Source organism: Penicillium malachiteum, assembly GCF_028827825.1.
Source record: "Penicillium malachiteum strain IBT 17515 chromosome Unknown utg000003l:1.0-4950554.0:1.0-4952489.0, whole genome shotgun sequence".
Taxonomy (NCBI): Eukaryota; Fungi; Ascomycota; class Eurotiomycetes; order Eurotiales; family Aspergillaceae; genus Penicillium; species Penicillium malachiteum.
The window spans coordinates 4,281,753-4,297,370 of NW_026643096.1; the positions used below are offsets into that span (position 1 = coordinate 4,281,753).

Sequence of the window (15,618 nt, forward strand, 5' to 3'; positions counted from 1 at the left end):
CCCTTCCCTCTCTGTCGGCTGTCGGCGGAAGAATGGGTCTAAACTTGGAGGAAATCTATGGCAAAGATATAAGTGAGGTCCAAGCTCCGCACGAGTATTCGGAGTACCAGCCAAAGAAAGGTTATGGCTGGGCCAATACACTGCCCGAGAGGCAGGGTCTTTATGACCCCGAATACGAGAAAGATGCTTGTGGTGTAGGATTTGCGGCGTGAGTGGCACATCCAGAGAGACTGCATCGACGGCACAACTAATCAATTCCAAATCCAGCCACATCAAGGGTAAAGCAAGCCACAAGATTGTCAGCGATGGTGAGTTCTTACCGATTCTCTCTCTACTGAATACCCTTGGAAGGAATCCCCCCCCTAACATTCTCTAGCTCGCAATCTCTTGTGCAACATGACCCACCGTGGAGCGGTTGGTTCAGACGCACGAGATGGTGATGGTGCCGGTGTCATGACCAGTATCCCCCACAAGTTTTTTATCAAGAACTTTGCTCGTGAGGAGGGTCTGGACCTCCCTCCACTGGGTCAGTATGCGGTTGGAAATTTGTTCTTCAAGCCCGACGAAGAGACTGTGAAGCAATCAATTGCCAATTTCGAGGAATTGGCTACCTCACTTGGCCTGCGCGTCTTGGGATGGCGTGAGGTCCCCCACGATTCCACAATTCTGGGTCCTGCGGCCTTGTCACGAGAGCCTACTATCTTACAACCGTTTGTCGTGTTGAGATCTGCTTATGGCGAAGGCAACAAGCCTGAGATTACTGACGTTGAGAAGTTTGATGCGCGAACCTTTGAGCTCCAGCTCTACGTTTTGCGAAAGCGCGCCACCCACGTTATTGGTATGGGCAACTGGTTCTACCTGTGCTCGCTCAGCAACCGTAATATTGTCTACAAGGGTCAATTGTCACCCGTACAAGTTTACCAATACTACCACGATCTCGTGAACGTGGACTACGAGGGTCACTTTGCGCTGGTCCACTCACGTTTCTCAACCAACACATTCCCCTCTTGGGACCGTGCTCAACCGCTGCGATGGGCTGCTCACAACGGTGAGATCAACACTCTGCGAGGAAACAAGAACTGGATGCGTGCCCGTGAGGGAGTCCTCCGATCAGAGGTTTTCGGAGACGAGCTCGACCAGCTGTACCCCATTGTTGAGGAAGGTGGATCCGACTCGGCGGCCTTTGATAACGTTTTGGAATTGCTCATGATTAACGGTGTTCTGTCTCTGCCCGAGGCTGTGATGATTATGATTCCCGAGGCCTGGCAGGACAACCCTGCTATGGATCCGGCCAAGTCTGCCTTCTACGAATGGGCAGCTTGCCAGATGGAGCCTTGGGATGGTCCGGCCTTGTTTACCTTCTCCGATGGTCGGTACTGCGGTGCTAACCTTGATCGTAACGGCCTGCGTCCGTGTCGTTTCTACGTCATGGATGATGACCGGATTGTCTGTGCCTCGGAGGTCGGTGCTATCGATATTGACCCCGAGCGCGTGGTTCAAAAGGGCCGTCTGCAGCCCGGAAAAATGCTGCTGGTTGATACCGTGGCTGGACGTATTATTGATGACTCTGAACTAAAGCAGAAGGTCGCTAAACGTGAGGACTTTGCCAGCTGGCTGGACAAGGAACTCCTCAAGCTGCCTGCGATTGAAAAGCTGCTGGTGGAACAGAAGGTGGACCTTTCATTCACCCTCGATGAGAACACTGTACAGAATGATCCCCGTCTCCGCGCATTCGGCTACTCCTTCGAGCAGGTCAGTTTGCTTTTGGGTCCCATGGCTGCGGACTCCAAGGAAGCCCTTGGTTCTATGGGTAACGATGCTCCCCTGGCTTGTATTGCCCAGCAACCCCGTCTCCTCTACGAGTACTTCCGTCAGCTGTTCGCTCAGGTCACCAACCCTCCCATTGACCCTATCCGAGAGGCTGTTGTTATGTCCCTGGAGTGCTACGTTGGTCCACAGGGTAACCTGCTGGAAATGGACCCTACTCAGTGCCACCGTCTGCTGCTCCCATCACCCATCTTGAGCATGCCTGAGTTCAATGCGCTGAAGAACATCACCCGCGCCCACAGTGACTGGACTGTTCGCACTATCGACATCACTTTCGAGAAGAAGAAGGGCACCGATGGCTACCTCGAGGCACTGGATGCTATCTGTGATGCTACCACTGAGGCTATCGAGAACGGCGACAAGGTTATTGTCCTGTCTGACCGTGCCACCGGCGCTGACCGTGTTCCTATCTCTGCCTTGCTGGCCACTGGTCTTGTTCACCACCATTTGGTCCGCAACAAGTGGCGCTCTCTGGCTGCTCTGGTTGTTGAAACTGCTGAGGCGCGTGAGGTGCACCACCACTGTGTTCTTTTGGGTTACGGTGCCGATGCTATCAACCCCTACCTTGCCCTAGAATGTATTCTCAAGATGAACCGCGAGAAGCTTATCCGGAAGACCCTGCCTGATGAGAAGATCATCGAGAACTACAAGGCCTCTTGCGATGGTGGTATTCTCAAGGTTATGAGTAAGATGGGTATCTCCACCCTCCAGTCCTACAAGGGTGCGCAGATTTTTGAGGCTCTCGGTATTGATGACAGTGTCATCGATCGCTGTTTTGCCGGTACTGCTAGCCGTATCCGCGGTATCACATTTGATCTGATCGCTCAGGATGCCTTCGCTTTCCACGAGCGCGGATACCCCTCTCGTGACATCGTTGAGATTCCCGGTCTTCCCGAGTCCGGCGAGTACCACTGGCGAGATGGTGGTGAGGCTCACATCAACGACCCCACTAGCATTGCCAACATTCAAGATGCTGTTCGTAACAAGAACGACAAGTCTTACGAGGCGTATGCCAAGGCAGAGCATGAGCAGATCAAGAACTGCACTCTGCGTGGTATGCTGGACTTTGACTTTGAGCAGCGTAACTCGATTCCTGTTGACCAGGTTGAGCCCTGGACTGAGATTGTCCGTCGCTTCGTGACTGGTGCTATGTCCTACGGATCTATTTCCATGGAATCCCACTCCACCCTCGCCATCGCGATGAACCGATTGGGCGGAAAGTCCAACACCGGTGAAGGTGGTGAAGATGCCGAGCGTAGTGACCGTATGGAGAACGGAGATACCATGCGCTCTGCTATTAAGCAGATTGCTTCTGGTCGTTTCGGTGTGACATCTAACTACCTGGCTGATGCTGATGAGCTGCAAATTAAGATGGCTCAGGGTGCTAAGCCCGGTGAGGGTGGTGAGTTACCTGGTCACAAGGTCCTGGGCCCTATTGCCCGTACTCGTCACTCCACACCCGGAGTCGGTTTGATCTCGCCTCCACCTCACCACGATATCTACTCTATCGAGGATCTCAAGCAATTAATCTACGATCTTAAGTGCTCGAACCCACGTGCTCGTATCTCCGTCAAGCTTGTCTCTGAGGTCGGTGTTGGTATCGTCGCTTCGGGTGTCGCAAAGGCCAAGGCTGACCACATTCTGATCTCTGGTCACGATGGTGGTACCGGTGCCTCGCGATGGACTGGTATCAAGTATGCTGGTCTTCCTTGGGAGTTGGGTCTTGCGGAGACTCACCAGACTCTGGTGCTTAATGATCTTCGTGGTCGTGTTGTTGTGCAGACTGACGGTCAGCTTCGTACTGGTCGTGATATTGCTATTGCCTGTCTGCTCGGTGCTGAAGAGTTTGGTTTCGCCACTACTCCCTTGATCGCTATGGGTTGTGTGTTCATGCGAAAGTAAGTCCTCTTTGATCTAAATGATGCTTTACAAAATTTTATATTGAGCTATGCTAACCATTCAACTAGGTGCCATCTCAACACTTGCCCCGTTGGTATTGCAACCCAGGATCCTGAGCTCCGTAAGAAGTTCAAGGGTACACCCGAGAATGTCATCAACTTCTTCTTCTATGTTGCCAACGAAATGCGTGCTATCATGGCCAAGCTGGGTGTTCGCACCATTAACGAAATGGTTGGTCGCGCCGAGCTGCTCAAGGTCCGGGATGATATCCGCACCCAGAAGCAGGAGCGCATTGATCTCTCCCTTATTCTGACCCCCGCTCACTCGCTTCGTCCCGGTGTCGCCACCTACAACGTCCGCAAGCAAGACCACCGTCTTCACACTCGCCTTGATAACAAGCTGATTGCCGAGTCTGAACTTGCTCTGGAGAAGGGTCTCCCCTGCCGCATTGAGTGTGATGTTGTCAACACTGATCGTGGTATGGGTGCTACCTTGTCTTACCAGATCAGCAGACGCTATGGCGAAGCGGGTCTTCCTCAGGATACCATCCACGCCAACATCAAGGGTTCTGCTGGTCAGTCCTTCGGTGCATACCTCGCCCCCGGTGTCACCCTGGAGCTTGAGGGTGATGCCAATGACTACGTTGGTAAGGGTCTCTCTGGTGGACGTCTGATCGTGTACCCCCCCTCGTGGTGCTGCTTTCAAGGCCGAAGAGAACGTCATCGTGGGTAACACTTGTCTTTACGGTGCTACTCGCGGTACTGTCTACTTCCGTGGTCTGGCTGCTGAGCGTTTCGCCGTTCGTAACTCCGGTGCCACTGCTGTTGTTGAGGGTGTTGGTGACCACGGTTGTGAGTACATGACTGGTGGTCGTGTCCTCGTCCTGGGCTCTACTGGTCGTAACTTTGCTGCTGGCATGTCCGGTGGTATTGCTTACGTTCTGGACAAGTACCAGGATTTCCACTCCAAGATCAACTTGGAGATGGTTGAGGTCTCTGGTATTGAGGACCCCTCTGAGATTGCATTCGTTCGCGGTTTGATCGAGGACCACCACCACTACACCGGATCTGAGCTCGCCGCCCGTATCCTCCTTGACTTCAACCGTGCTCTGCCTCACTTCGTCAAGGTCCTTCCTACTGACTACAAGCGTGTCATGGAGGAAGAGGCTGCCAAGGCTGAAGCTGCGAAGAAGGCCGAGTTCTCCATTCCTCAGCTCCCTAGCACCCCTGTGGGCGAGAAGACCAAGCACAAGACCGAGGAGAAGAAGGCTGATTTGCTGGACATTGAGGATAGTATCAGCGATGCTAAGACAGAGAAGAAGCGTTCTACATTAATTCTGGATAAGACTCGTGGTTTCATGAAGTACAGCCGTCGCAGCGAGAAGTACCGCAACCCTACCACTCGTACCCGGGACTGGGCTGAGCTGTCCAACCGCCTGAGCGAGGATGAGCTGAAGTATCAGTCTGCTCGCTGCATGGACTGTGGTGTTCCTTTCTGTCAGTCTGACACCGGTTGTCCGATCTCTAACATCATTCCCAAATGGAATGAATTGGTATTCCAGGTAAGTCCATATAGCCCCGCAATCCGCCGAGTTGCTTGTTCTTTGATCGCTAACCTTCATTTTCCCTACAGAATCAATGGCAGGATGCGCTAAACCGTCTGCTCATGACTAACAACTTCCCCGAATTCACTGGCCGTGTCTGTCCCGCACCTTGTGAGGGTGCCTGTGTGCTCGGAATCAATGAAGACCCCGTTGGTATCAAATCCATCGAGTGCGCTATCATTGACCGTGGCTTCGAGATGGGCTGGATGGTTCCTCGTCCTCCTCAGACACGCACAGGCAAGACTATTTCCATTATTGGATCTGGACCCGCTGGTATGGCTGCCGCTGACCAGTTGAACCGTGCCGGCCACTCGGTTACTGTTTATGAGCGTGCTGATCGTGTTGGCGGTCTCCTCATGTACGGTATTCCCAACATGAAGCTGGACAAGAAGGTCGTTCAGCGCCGTGTTGATCTCATGGCTGCTGAGGGGATCAAGTTTGTCACTGGCACAGCTGTTGGTCCTGACAGTGATGTGACTCTGCAATCTCTTCGTGCTACTAGCGATGCTGTTATCATCGCTACTGGTGCTACCGTGGCTCGTGATCTCAAGGTTCCCGGACGTGAGCTCGATGGTGTTCACTATGCCATGCAGTTCCTGCACAAGAACACCAAGTCCCTTCTTGACTCTGGTCTTGCTGATGGCGAGTACATCTCCGCGAAGGACAAGCACGTCGTTGTCATTGGTGGTGGTGATACTGGAAATGACTGTATCGGTACATCGGTCCGTCACGGCGCGAAGTCTGTAACCAACTTCGAGCTCTTGCCACAGCCTCCCCCAGAGCGTGCCAACGACAACCCTTGGCCCCAGTGGCCTCGTATCTACCGTGTTGATTACGGTCACTCGGAGGTGAAGACACACATGGGCAAGGATCCCCGTGAGTACTGTGTGATGTCTACCGAGTTCGTTGGAGACGACAGCGGCCACGTCCGTGGTATCAACACCGTCCGTGTTGAGTGGACCAAGAGCTCGACTGGTGGATGGGACATGAAGACCGTTGAGGGTAGCGAGCAGTTCTTCCCCGCTGACCTTGTTCTCTTGTCAATGGGTTTCCTGGGTCCCGAGGACCGTCTTCTTGGTGATGAGATTGCCCGTGATCAGCGTAAGAACGTGAAGACTCCTCCTGGTCACTACTCGACCAACATCCCCGGAGTCTACGCAGCTGGTGATTGTCGTCGTGGACAGTCTCTGATTGTTTGGTGAGTTCTATTCTTCTCTAAATCTAATTCTGAATTTCATTCTAACTATGTAATAGGGGTATCAACGAAGGTCGTCAATGCGCTCGGGAGGTTGATTCCGCCCTCAGTGGAATCAGTTCCCACCTTCCCGTTACTGGTGGAATCGTCCGTCGACCAGCCATCGACTCAGTACCCCAGCTAGCAGAGACTCAAGTCATCGCCTAGATGAATCGAGTCTGTTACGAATATGACAGATGATTATGAAATGTTTGGGATGATATCCCTTAAAAGGATTCTGGTTTTATTTTTTTTTTCTTACTTCTAGGTGGAGATATCCCTCTAGAACATTTCCTTCTGGTCTCTTTTTCTTCTCTGTTATTTTCTTGGTTATTATTCTACGCATGGTTTGATCTTGATTTAGCCGTTTGCAAGGTGTTGAGCGTTGCTTTGGTGTATATAGTACCAAGTCTTACTCAAGCTTTATCTCAGTTACTATTTTCAATATTACTTTATGGTAACTCACGATCTCTTATCCATTCCGGGTCTGCACTTTGAAGTAGTAATTCTAGTTGAAGAATGGAATCACAATAAAGGTACATATACTCAAAAGCAAATACTGCTTTAGATCAAGTTCTACTCAAGGGTCCATAGTAATAGTGTATCGAGATTCTTACTATCCCCAAAGAATCCAAATTAGGATCCATTATCAAAAAATGGAAACTATAGCTTGAAGAGATTGATTCGATAGCTTGAAATCTTTGAGTGATGGCTGTCATAAACCCACCAAGAACTAAAATCATAGCATCTTGATTATACAGAAGACTGAATCTGTATTATGAAATAAGCGCGAGATCAACATGAGGAAGAAGTGGATTTTGGTTCACTCCTAGCTGAATTTTAGTGCTAACTGGGAACGTCATTCATAGTCATGCCTCGGCTCTGCATTCATTCAACTGTAGTCGACACCTTGTTCGCTGGAGAAATGTTCTGTCCCCATTGAAATATCTTCCGCTGGCTTGCCAGCCTTGCAACATGCCAAAATGCCTGTCTCACTGTAACCGGTTGCGAGGCTTGAATTCCCATATCGAAGCATTTTCGAAGTGTGATAGGCGGAAAGTCAAGTTGCCATTTCTGATTTAGACCAGGCTGTCCCAAGAAGATAGTATGCTCATATGTGCTTAACCCATACGTAACTTCATTCTCGATCATATAATCTGCGATTTGACCTCATTAAACTTGAGTCAGCCTACACAGCAATGTGATGAGTATGGTGCTGTGTTCAGTCCTATGGAGGGGTTCTTGTGGTCGTATGGTTGACGCGGAAAACAACAGATCCTTAGATGAACATTCTTAGATGCCGCCTTGGATGCATATTGATAACTTTGTAGAGATTTCAAAAGTGTTCCATTGCTTGAGCCAGCTTCACGCTAAGAGTTCTTGAAGATGGCATGTTTCGACGTTTGGCGGGTGGGTAAAGTAATCATACTGCAACCATATCAACGTTTGCCTCCGTGTGCACTTTGGTTGATCTAGTGCTTCGTCTCATTTGGGGTGACACCACATAGCTTCAATAATGATCGTCACACCCGTAGTGATTCTCTCTTGTATCTTTCTCTTATCATCATTGCGTGCCTTCGGGCACACCCAAGCATTGAATCCATGGAGGCCTGTCAATAGTTCTGTTTGGCCTTTGTATCCTCATCAGGGAACCTCAGGCTGTCGAGGCTGGAAAAATATATTTCCTCTGTTTCGGCTTGGCGAGTAGTAGGCTTTGCCTGATTTTACTCCACGCAGAATATGTTTAGCTTCATCCATCCAGGAAGTGTAAGTAGAGAGTCTTCATGTAATGGCACGGAGGATATCTCTAACTGGGGAGTCAGGATATCATGAGAATCGATTGGTGGTTTGACGACCACCCAATCTAAACCTTCCTTCCACACCGGTTATCCACAAGGGGTATTGTGTATGAAGTGGTATGAAAATTGCAAAACGACCGAAAATTGTTGAAGGCTTCCTTCCGTTGGTTTTCGGATCCGTTATTTTACACCTCTCATACGTTTCTTCATGCTTTGTGATGGACCCACGCAACAACCATTATTCGAGTAGCTGAGGCACGTATCATTTTCTTGGCGACGCTCTAGGTAATAGTGCCCTGTGCCACAATTTTGTAGGATCTGTATCCATGAAGGGCCAATCGCTAGTACTCTTGGCCGTAACTTTGCCTGGGCTTAGCCTCTGCCTTATCAATAGTATAGCCAAAGCTTGCTCCTTGGTGGTTGACTGAGCTAGGGAGATTTTAGGAGGCTGGAGAATTGCGCATCCCATGAAATTAAATCGACACATGCAAGGCTCTTATGGTTTTGGTTTCTTCGGGCTTAGTGATAGCTGCGTGAAAAGCTTGCTGTCTTACCACCCAGTCGCAGAGGTGGAATTCCGTGTACCGAAGGTCAAGAGACATAGTAATGCATTCATTCCGATTCCCATCCAGCCTGCGTTTGTTTGGGGGTTTTTTCGTTCTGGTTGTAAACAGATTGAGATGTCTTGGTCTGTCTGATTTCCACACACATTGCAGAGCGATATTTGCTGTTATAGATTGCAATTTTCACAGACCAGTCCTGACTTGGTCGAAAATGGCTTTGGTATTTTTGTCTTCCAGTAACGCCGGTTCGGTGTTTCTCGAGATCGATGGAGCAAACTTGACATATTAATGGACTTCTCCTCTTTCATGTGTTCCATAATACGCTGATTCGCGAAGGCGCACTGGCACCCAGCCTGATTATGATCCATGTATTAGGTCCCGCGGTATTGTGGTCAGATATGCGTTTGAGCCCCAGTGTGATGATCCTGTAGTCTCCGCTATGGTTTTCGAGTTCAGAGTATGTCTGTATTGGGGGGTTATGACCATATCTGGGCGATTCAAAAAATCCTTCATCGGGAGCTCTCTTCCTTAGTCTAAGGAAGAAGTGCATGTTAGCCATAGGCCGATCTTTGATTTTCCTGTGTATGAGTAAATATCAAAAGCTAACTTGAATATACTTACTACTGTGGTGGTTCATGAGGAAGAGAGATGGTTGAGAGTGAGAGATGGTAATTATTCAGCAGAAAAGGATAGCCACCTGTTACCACTTATGAGGTCTGACAACGAAGTTTTGTGGTTGTGAAATGCTTCCACTGAAGCTCAAGATAAGGCAGAACTAGCAAATTAAAAGACGAACAATGTTAGTGATGACAACTCCTTAGTGAAAACACGGACAACCGGGGACTACATACACTCCTCCTGTTGGGTTCTGGGCTGGTGTTTGAATCAGTATTCAAATAATCATCTCCATATAGCAAAGTAGCTGACGCTTCGCCACAGAGAGAGTCGGCCATAACTCTCTCGCCTTTGTGATAACCAAGTTGCAGGAGTGCCTCTTCTATGCCGACCCAGATTAGATTTTCCGGCTGTCCTTTAGGGTTTGGCGTAAGTTTTACCTCCATAGCTCAGGTTTGTGAACACGAGCTTATTGTCGTTTTCTCACAAAGACGCTTCAATCTCTGTCAGTCATCTCCGGTACCCCATATTTTATCGCTCGGTATATCGTCGGCAAAGTAAATTGAACAATCTGAAAGATCTGGAAAGGTGACTATGTAGTACCCGGGTCCTGATAACTGCGACGTTTTTCTCGTTACATGGCATATTCTGCAATCCTGTCTCCTACCTCTTGGTAAAGGGGCTCATTGACTGGTTCACCATTCTCTTGCTCGATTATCTGGTTCGATGATAACTTGTATTCATGGCATGGCCAGATCATAATCAGCTAACTGGACTGGTTGATCCTGCAGATGACGGGCGTGTCAACAAGCCGTGGGCTGACTGAAGGTTCAGTTAGCTTGGGCTCCAACCTTTGGTAAATCATTGATGGAGTTGAGTCAAACCAACCGAGATGGGTGAGTCTGGAAGATGAATTTATCCTGGTGCATGTATCCTGATATATCCTCATATTGCTGATATGTCTTTTCGCTCCAAATATTTTTATCGGTCTCCAACTCGGATTAATTAGTCTGCAGAACGTTCTCTGCTTCCTGACGAGTCTATCCCTCAAGTTTGTGATTGGATGACCTTGTTCCGATTCCGTGATTTTTCTCTCCAAGAGGTTCAAGCATTATTCTGGTGGGCTGCGCGTCAAGCAAGGCGTAGAGTGACAAGTTGTAGACTGGTTTGAATTCGAGTCTCTCTCTCCGAAGAGTTTGATTCCGTTTCACGCAAGGTTTCTAGGCCTGACGCTGTAATATTCTCCACATTCATGCTGTAAATCCACCGAGTGCCCCCTACTCGGAGAGTGTGGTACTATAGAGGTTCATCTCACTCTGCGATAGCCAGGTTTTCTTGAACTGGTATCCATGGCCCCGTAAGTGTGCCCATGGGTTGTAGCAGAGAGGAGTATCAGGAATTCCAACCCCATGAGAGTAGCGAGGAGTGAAACTTGCGGCTGTGAGATATTTGCAAGTTAGAAGGTTTGACTCGAGGTTCAAGTTTCGATATCTGAGTGTGTAGTTGTAAAGGGAAAGATGAAGCCAGCCAGTGATCTCTGGGTACCCAGTAGAGTAAAAGATGACAATATATTATGAGCATGGAAGATGAGGATGAGGATGAAGAGAACCTTGGAAGAGTATCAGTGAGTTCGTATCCATGACGGATAGTGAGAAGATAACTCAAAAGTTGTTGAAGATTTGAGAACGAGGATTTTATGTAAAGTTCTGATATCTGTCCGTATCAAAGTGGAAGATGAACTTGAAGAAGACTGAGGTTTGAGTCATATAGTAATGGTAAGAGACAGTATTCAGAATAAGAGAGCAATGATCATGATAGAAGTAATCAGTAACAGCACTTACATAGTAGTATCCATGAATGAGTACGTGAAGAATTGCAGCACAAGTATATCATTGATATTGATAGTATCAATGTGCTGAGTCACGTCAAGTTCGAACAGGACAACTGAGACGTCATGATCAGACACTTGAATAGAGTCAACTTAAGAGAGAACATATGAAACTTGAACTTACAGTCGTAATTATAGTACAGAATAGCGCCAAAGATATATACACATGATACAATAACAATCACTCTTCCCTCAAACACATACCCAAATCCTATTCAAGCGGCATTCTTTTGCTTCTGAGCCTCCTCCTCAGCCTTCATCTCTCTCTCCATAGCCACAAAGTCTCCCTTGAACGAATCACTCGCGGGATCAAGTCTGACATCCCAAATATCCTCACTACTAGGACCAGTCTTGTACTTAATCGCCTTCTTGCGATTATGATCCCGAATAGTCTTCCTGCGTAACTCATCCGACCATCCACGCGTCTTCATGCATAGCCAGAAATTATCCCAGTGTTCACTGCAAGATCGCAGTTCACCGTAACGGTATACGTTCACGAATTGACCACCGAAGGATTGACAGAAGAAAGCGTAGTCGAAGGCTGTACGGCAGGACATTGTATCTGCGTATAGAGATTCCGGGGCAATTGATGAAGTTGGTGTGCCATTTTCATTTGTGGATGTAGATCCAGAAGCAGCGTTTAGTTCTGTGTCTGCTTTTCGGAGGTCTGCGAGAAGTTGGTTGAACTCTAGATCGGCTTGCTCGTCTGGTGTCAACTTTTTGGGTGTTGATTGGATTTCTGGGATTGTGGGTGGAGTTGTGGCTTTGGGTAATTCGCTAGGTGTGTCCTTGGTAGGACCCGAGTTCCAGAGCCAGCCCATTGTGGAGAGAATTGAGGATTGGATATGCGTGAGAATGAAGAGCTGTGATCGGATTGCTGATTTCGGGCGATGTTCGGAATCATCACGTGGTGATAGATATGTGATAAGGATAAGGATAAACTGATAAACTGATAACGATAAGCGAGGATAAGCTCTAAACGACGTCATGCAAGTCATACAGCTAACAGGTTCCCGAGGTCCCTGATCAACATTCCTCTACTCTGCATCGTGTTCTTCAGCTTATTACTACTATGAGGCCTGCTTTTCGTGCAAATGCACCCTCGGCTGCGTGGGTTATGAGGGTGCCCGCTCATAGCCACACATATCCCTGCCAAAGCTGGAGACCGGTTTCATTGAGCTCCGCTAGCAGTACAAGGTCGATATCTGCGATCCGGTCCGGGCACATCACGCTGAATCAGAATGAGGGTATCATTTACATCAATAGTGAGTACTAGCGGGAACTGTGAATTTACTCTAAAAATTGGTATCTAACCACTTAGATATCTTCCCTCGTCGACTACAATCGCTATTGCGGGGTCCTTTGAGTCATGTACAACCTCTGGAGTGGCTCCTAAAACGATCGAATCGACCAGATGTGGCAGCATCTGAGCCATTGAAAATAGCACGGCACGTTATACCTCGTTCTCTCAATATTGAAATTAAAGATGTCGTCCCTCGATACAAGGAAGGCGGTGCATTCGTCAAATACGCACGAAAGTCCAAAGCAACTGATCAGATTATCTGCGATGCCATTCAATTTCATCTTAAGAGCAACCCAATCAGACCTTGGTTCAACCCGTTTCAAGTAGCGGGCGCAGATTTAGTTCGTGGAAGGCCGTGGATCGAGGATCTATACCGCATTCCGAGTCAAACCTTGAAAGTTGAATTTCTCCCGGATTCAACTGAAGGGCCACCTGAGGAACTTACACAGGAGGCTCTCTATTCCCTTTTCCGTCCTTATGGAAAAATTACCGACATTCAGCAGCAGCCTTCGGATTCAAAGATCCTGCCGAGGTATGCTACTATTCGCTTCGATCGGCCGAGGTACGCCGTCATGGCTAGAAATTGCATGCACGGATATGCTGCATCAGAGGAAGAAGGAGGCGGGAAATCTCGCACCAGGTTCAAGATCAATTATGAGCGCAAGATCCGAGTGTCGATGATCAAAGATTGGCTTTTCAGCCATCCACGGATCGTCATCCCTGCCATCGCGGCTCTGGTGGCTACAATCACCGTTATCGTGTTTGACCCTATCAGGACATTCTTTATTAAGCTGAAGATTAAGTCTAGCCTCCATACTGCGGAAAATGCTGCTATTACGTGGATTCGGAAGCAGGCGAGTAAAGCGAATCAGATATATTTTGGACAACGTAAAGGAGACCCTCGGGGCTTGACAGCGATTTGGGAGGACCGACAAAATGATATCTCGCAGCTGCGAGCATGGTTGTCGGAGACGGCTGAAACCTTCATCGTGATTCACGGACCAAGAGGTTCCGGCAAGCGCGAGCTGGTTCTGGAGCAGGCATTGAAGGATCATCATTTCAAGGTGATCATCGACTGCAAACAAATTCAGGATGCTCGGGGAGATACGGCAAAAATTTCCCGAGCTGCAGCGCAAGTAGGCTACCGGCCGATATTCTCTTGGATGAACAGTATCAGCAGTTTCATTGATCTAGCTGCACAGGGAATGATTGGTACCAAGGCAGGCTTCTCTGAGACGTTGGATGCTCAGCTGAACAAGATTTGGCAAAACACGGCAGTCGCTATGAAACGACTTGCGTTGGAGTCTCGCAATAGAAACGATAAGGATGCTACTTTGAGTGATGATGAGTACCTAGAGGCTCATCCTGAGAGGCGTCCAGTTGTCATCATTGACAACTTTGTTTATGATGCGGAAGATAGCATCGTTCTTGACAAGTTGACACAGTGGGCGGCGAGCTTGACTGCAGCTAATATTGCACATGTCATCTTCCTCACCACTGATTCTTCTTTTTCGAAGCCTCTAAGCAAGGCTCTACCGAATCAAGTCTTCCGCACTATTGGACTGGGTGACTGCTCTCTTGAAGTTGGTCGTCGCTTTGTGTTGAACCACTTGGAAGAGGCGACCGATGCAGTCGAAGAAGTTGAAGGAGATGAAAAGTCAAAGGATGCGACACAAGGAATCGATGGTCTTGATGCCTGTATTCAGATTCTTGGCGGCCGAGTCACTGATCTTGAATTCATGGCGCATCGCATTAAAGCTGGAGAAACTCCTCAAGGTTCGTTGATTCCACCTTCACCACTGAATCATACTAACATGAACAGCTGCGGTCAAACGTATCATTGAGCAGTCCGCTTCGGAGATCTTGAAGATTTTTGTTTTGAGCACAGACTCTGCCTCGACACAATGGTCCACCGAACAAGCATGGCATATCATCAAATCTCTCGCAGAAGCCAAAGACGAACAACTTCTCTACAACAAAATCCTCCTGCACGAACTATTCAAAGAGAATGGTGAAGCGACCCTACGAGCTCTCGAACAAGCCGAACTAATCACGATAGCCTCGGAGCAGGGATTTCCGCAATGTATCAAACCAGGCAAGCCCGTGTACAAAGCCGCGTTTGAGAAATTGCTCGAGAACAGCAACTTGAAAAGTCGAATGAAATATCTGGTTGCTAGTATGCTCGTCAGCAACGAGAACAAAAGCATCACGAAGTATGAGCAGGAACTTCAACTTCTTGGCTCATTGCCGAAACATCCCTATGAAATTAAGCAGCGTATCCAGTGGCTTGAGAGGAAGATCTACAAGGCTCAATCGAAGATTGATCGGTGGGAATGGGATCTTGTTTAGTAATTCCATCTGCATGGATGATTCAAGTTTTACTTCAACTTGAAGTTTGGTATCCATTTGACTGAGTCTTCGGAACTCCCAGCTCATTACATGTAACATACCACTATTGAATAAACTCCATTTACCATATTCAATGTTCTCTTTTCCATGTTTCTTTGATAAATTCTAAGTGTCTTTCTTATTTTCGCATTCCAATGTTGTTTTATTAGAATTCCGAATCAAAGGCATTACTAGTCTCTTGGAAAACCAAGTCAGTTGATCGATCCTCGGCTGTCTGAAATTTGGAATCGGCAACTTCAGGTTAAACACATTACCCCTCTATTAGCCATCAAGTGAAATGATATGACGGGTCCATAAGGACACGTTGACTCCACACTGGACACTATTTCAAAGAAGTTTATACTATTGGAGTGAGTCTGTGGGCTCAAGTCCGGAATAATATCCGCTCGGACTAAGCCCGATGATACCATCCACTCAGAAAATAGGGATATATAAGCTTCAAATCACTTCATTCTGAACAATCTAAGGTATCAATTCA

The 15,618-nt window shown here is 48.1% G+C and overlaps 3 protein-coding genes across 3 annotated transcripts; 2 read left to right on the forward strand and 1 right to left on the reverse strand.

Moving 5' to 3' along the window:
• Window positions 1–32: 32 nt before the first annotated feature.
• On the forward strand, window positions 33–6,731 carry N7483_007897 (glutamate synthase (NADH); the record flags this gene model as incomplete). The annotated part of the gene is made up of 7 exons (XM_057091334.1): window positions 33–208; window positions 268–308; window positions 377–3,725; window positions 3,795–4,401; window positions 4,433–5,287; window positions 5,359–6,527; window positions 6,584–6,731. 7 exons carry the CDS (start codon window positions 33–35, stop codon window positions 6,729–6,731), a joined length of 6,345 nt encoding a protein of 2,114 aa, XP_056946075.1.
• A 4,912-nt stretch (window positions 6,732–11,643) lies between these two features.
• On the reverse strand, window positions 11,644–12,249 carry N7483_007898 (EMI1 family protein; the record flags this gene model as incomplete). Its single annotated transcript, XM_057091335.1, has 1 exon — window positions 11,644–12,249. The coding sequence occupies one exon, from the start codon at window positions 12,247–12,249 to the stop codon at window positions 11,644–11,646; it is 606 nt and encodes a 201-aa protein (XP_056946076.1).
• Window positions 12,250–12,500: 251 nt separating this feature from the next.
• yme2 (uncharacterized protein) lies at window positions 12,501–15,080 on the forward strand (the record flags this gene model as incomplete). Its single annotated transcript, XM_057091336.1, has 3 exons — window positions 12,501–12,693; window positions 12,750–14,507; window positions 14,554–15,080. 3 exons carry the CDS (start codon window positions 12,501–12,503, stop codon window positions 15,078–15,080), a joined length of 2,478 nt encoding a protein of 825 aa, XP_056946077.1.
• Between the last annotated feature and the right edge of the window lie 538 nt (window positions 15,081–15,618).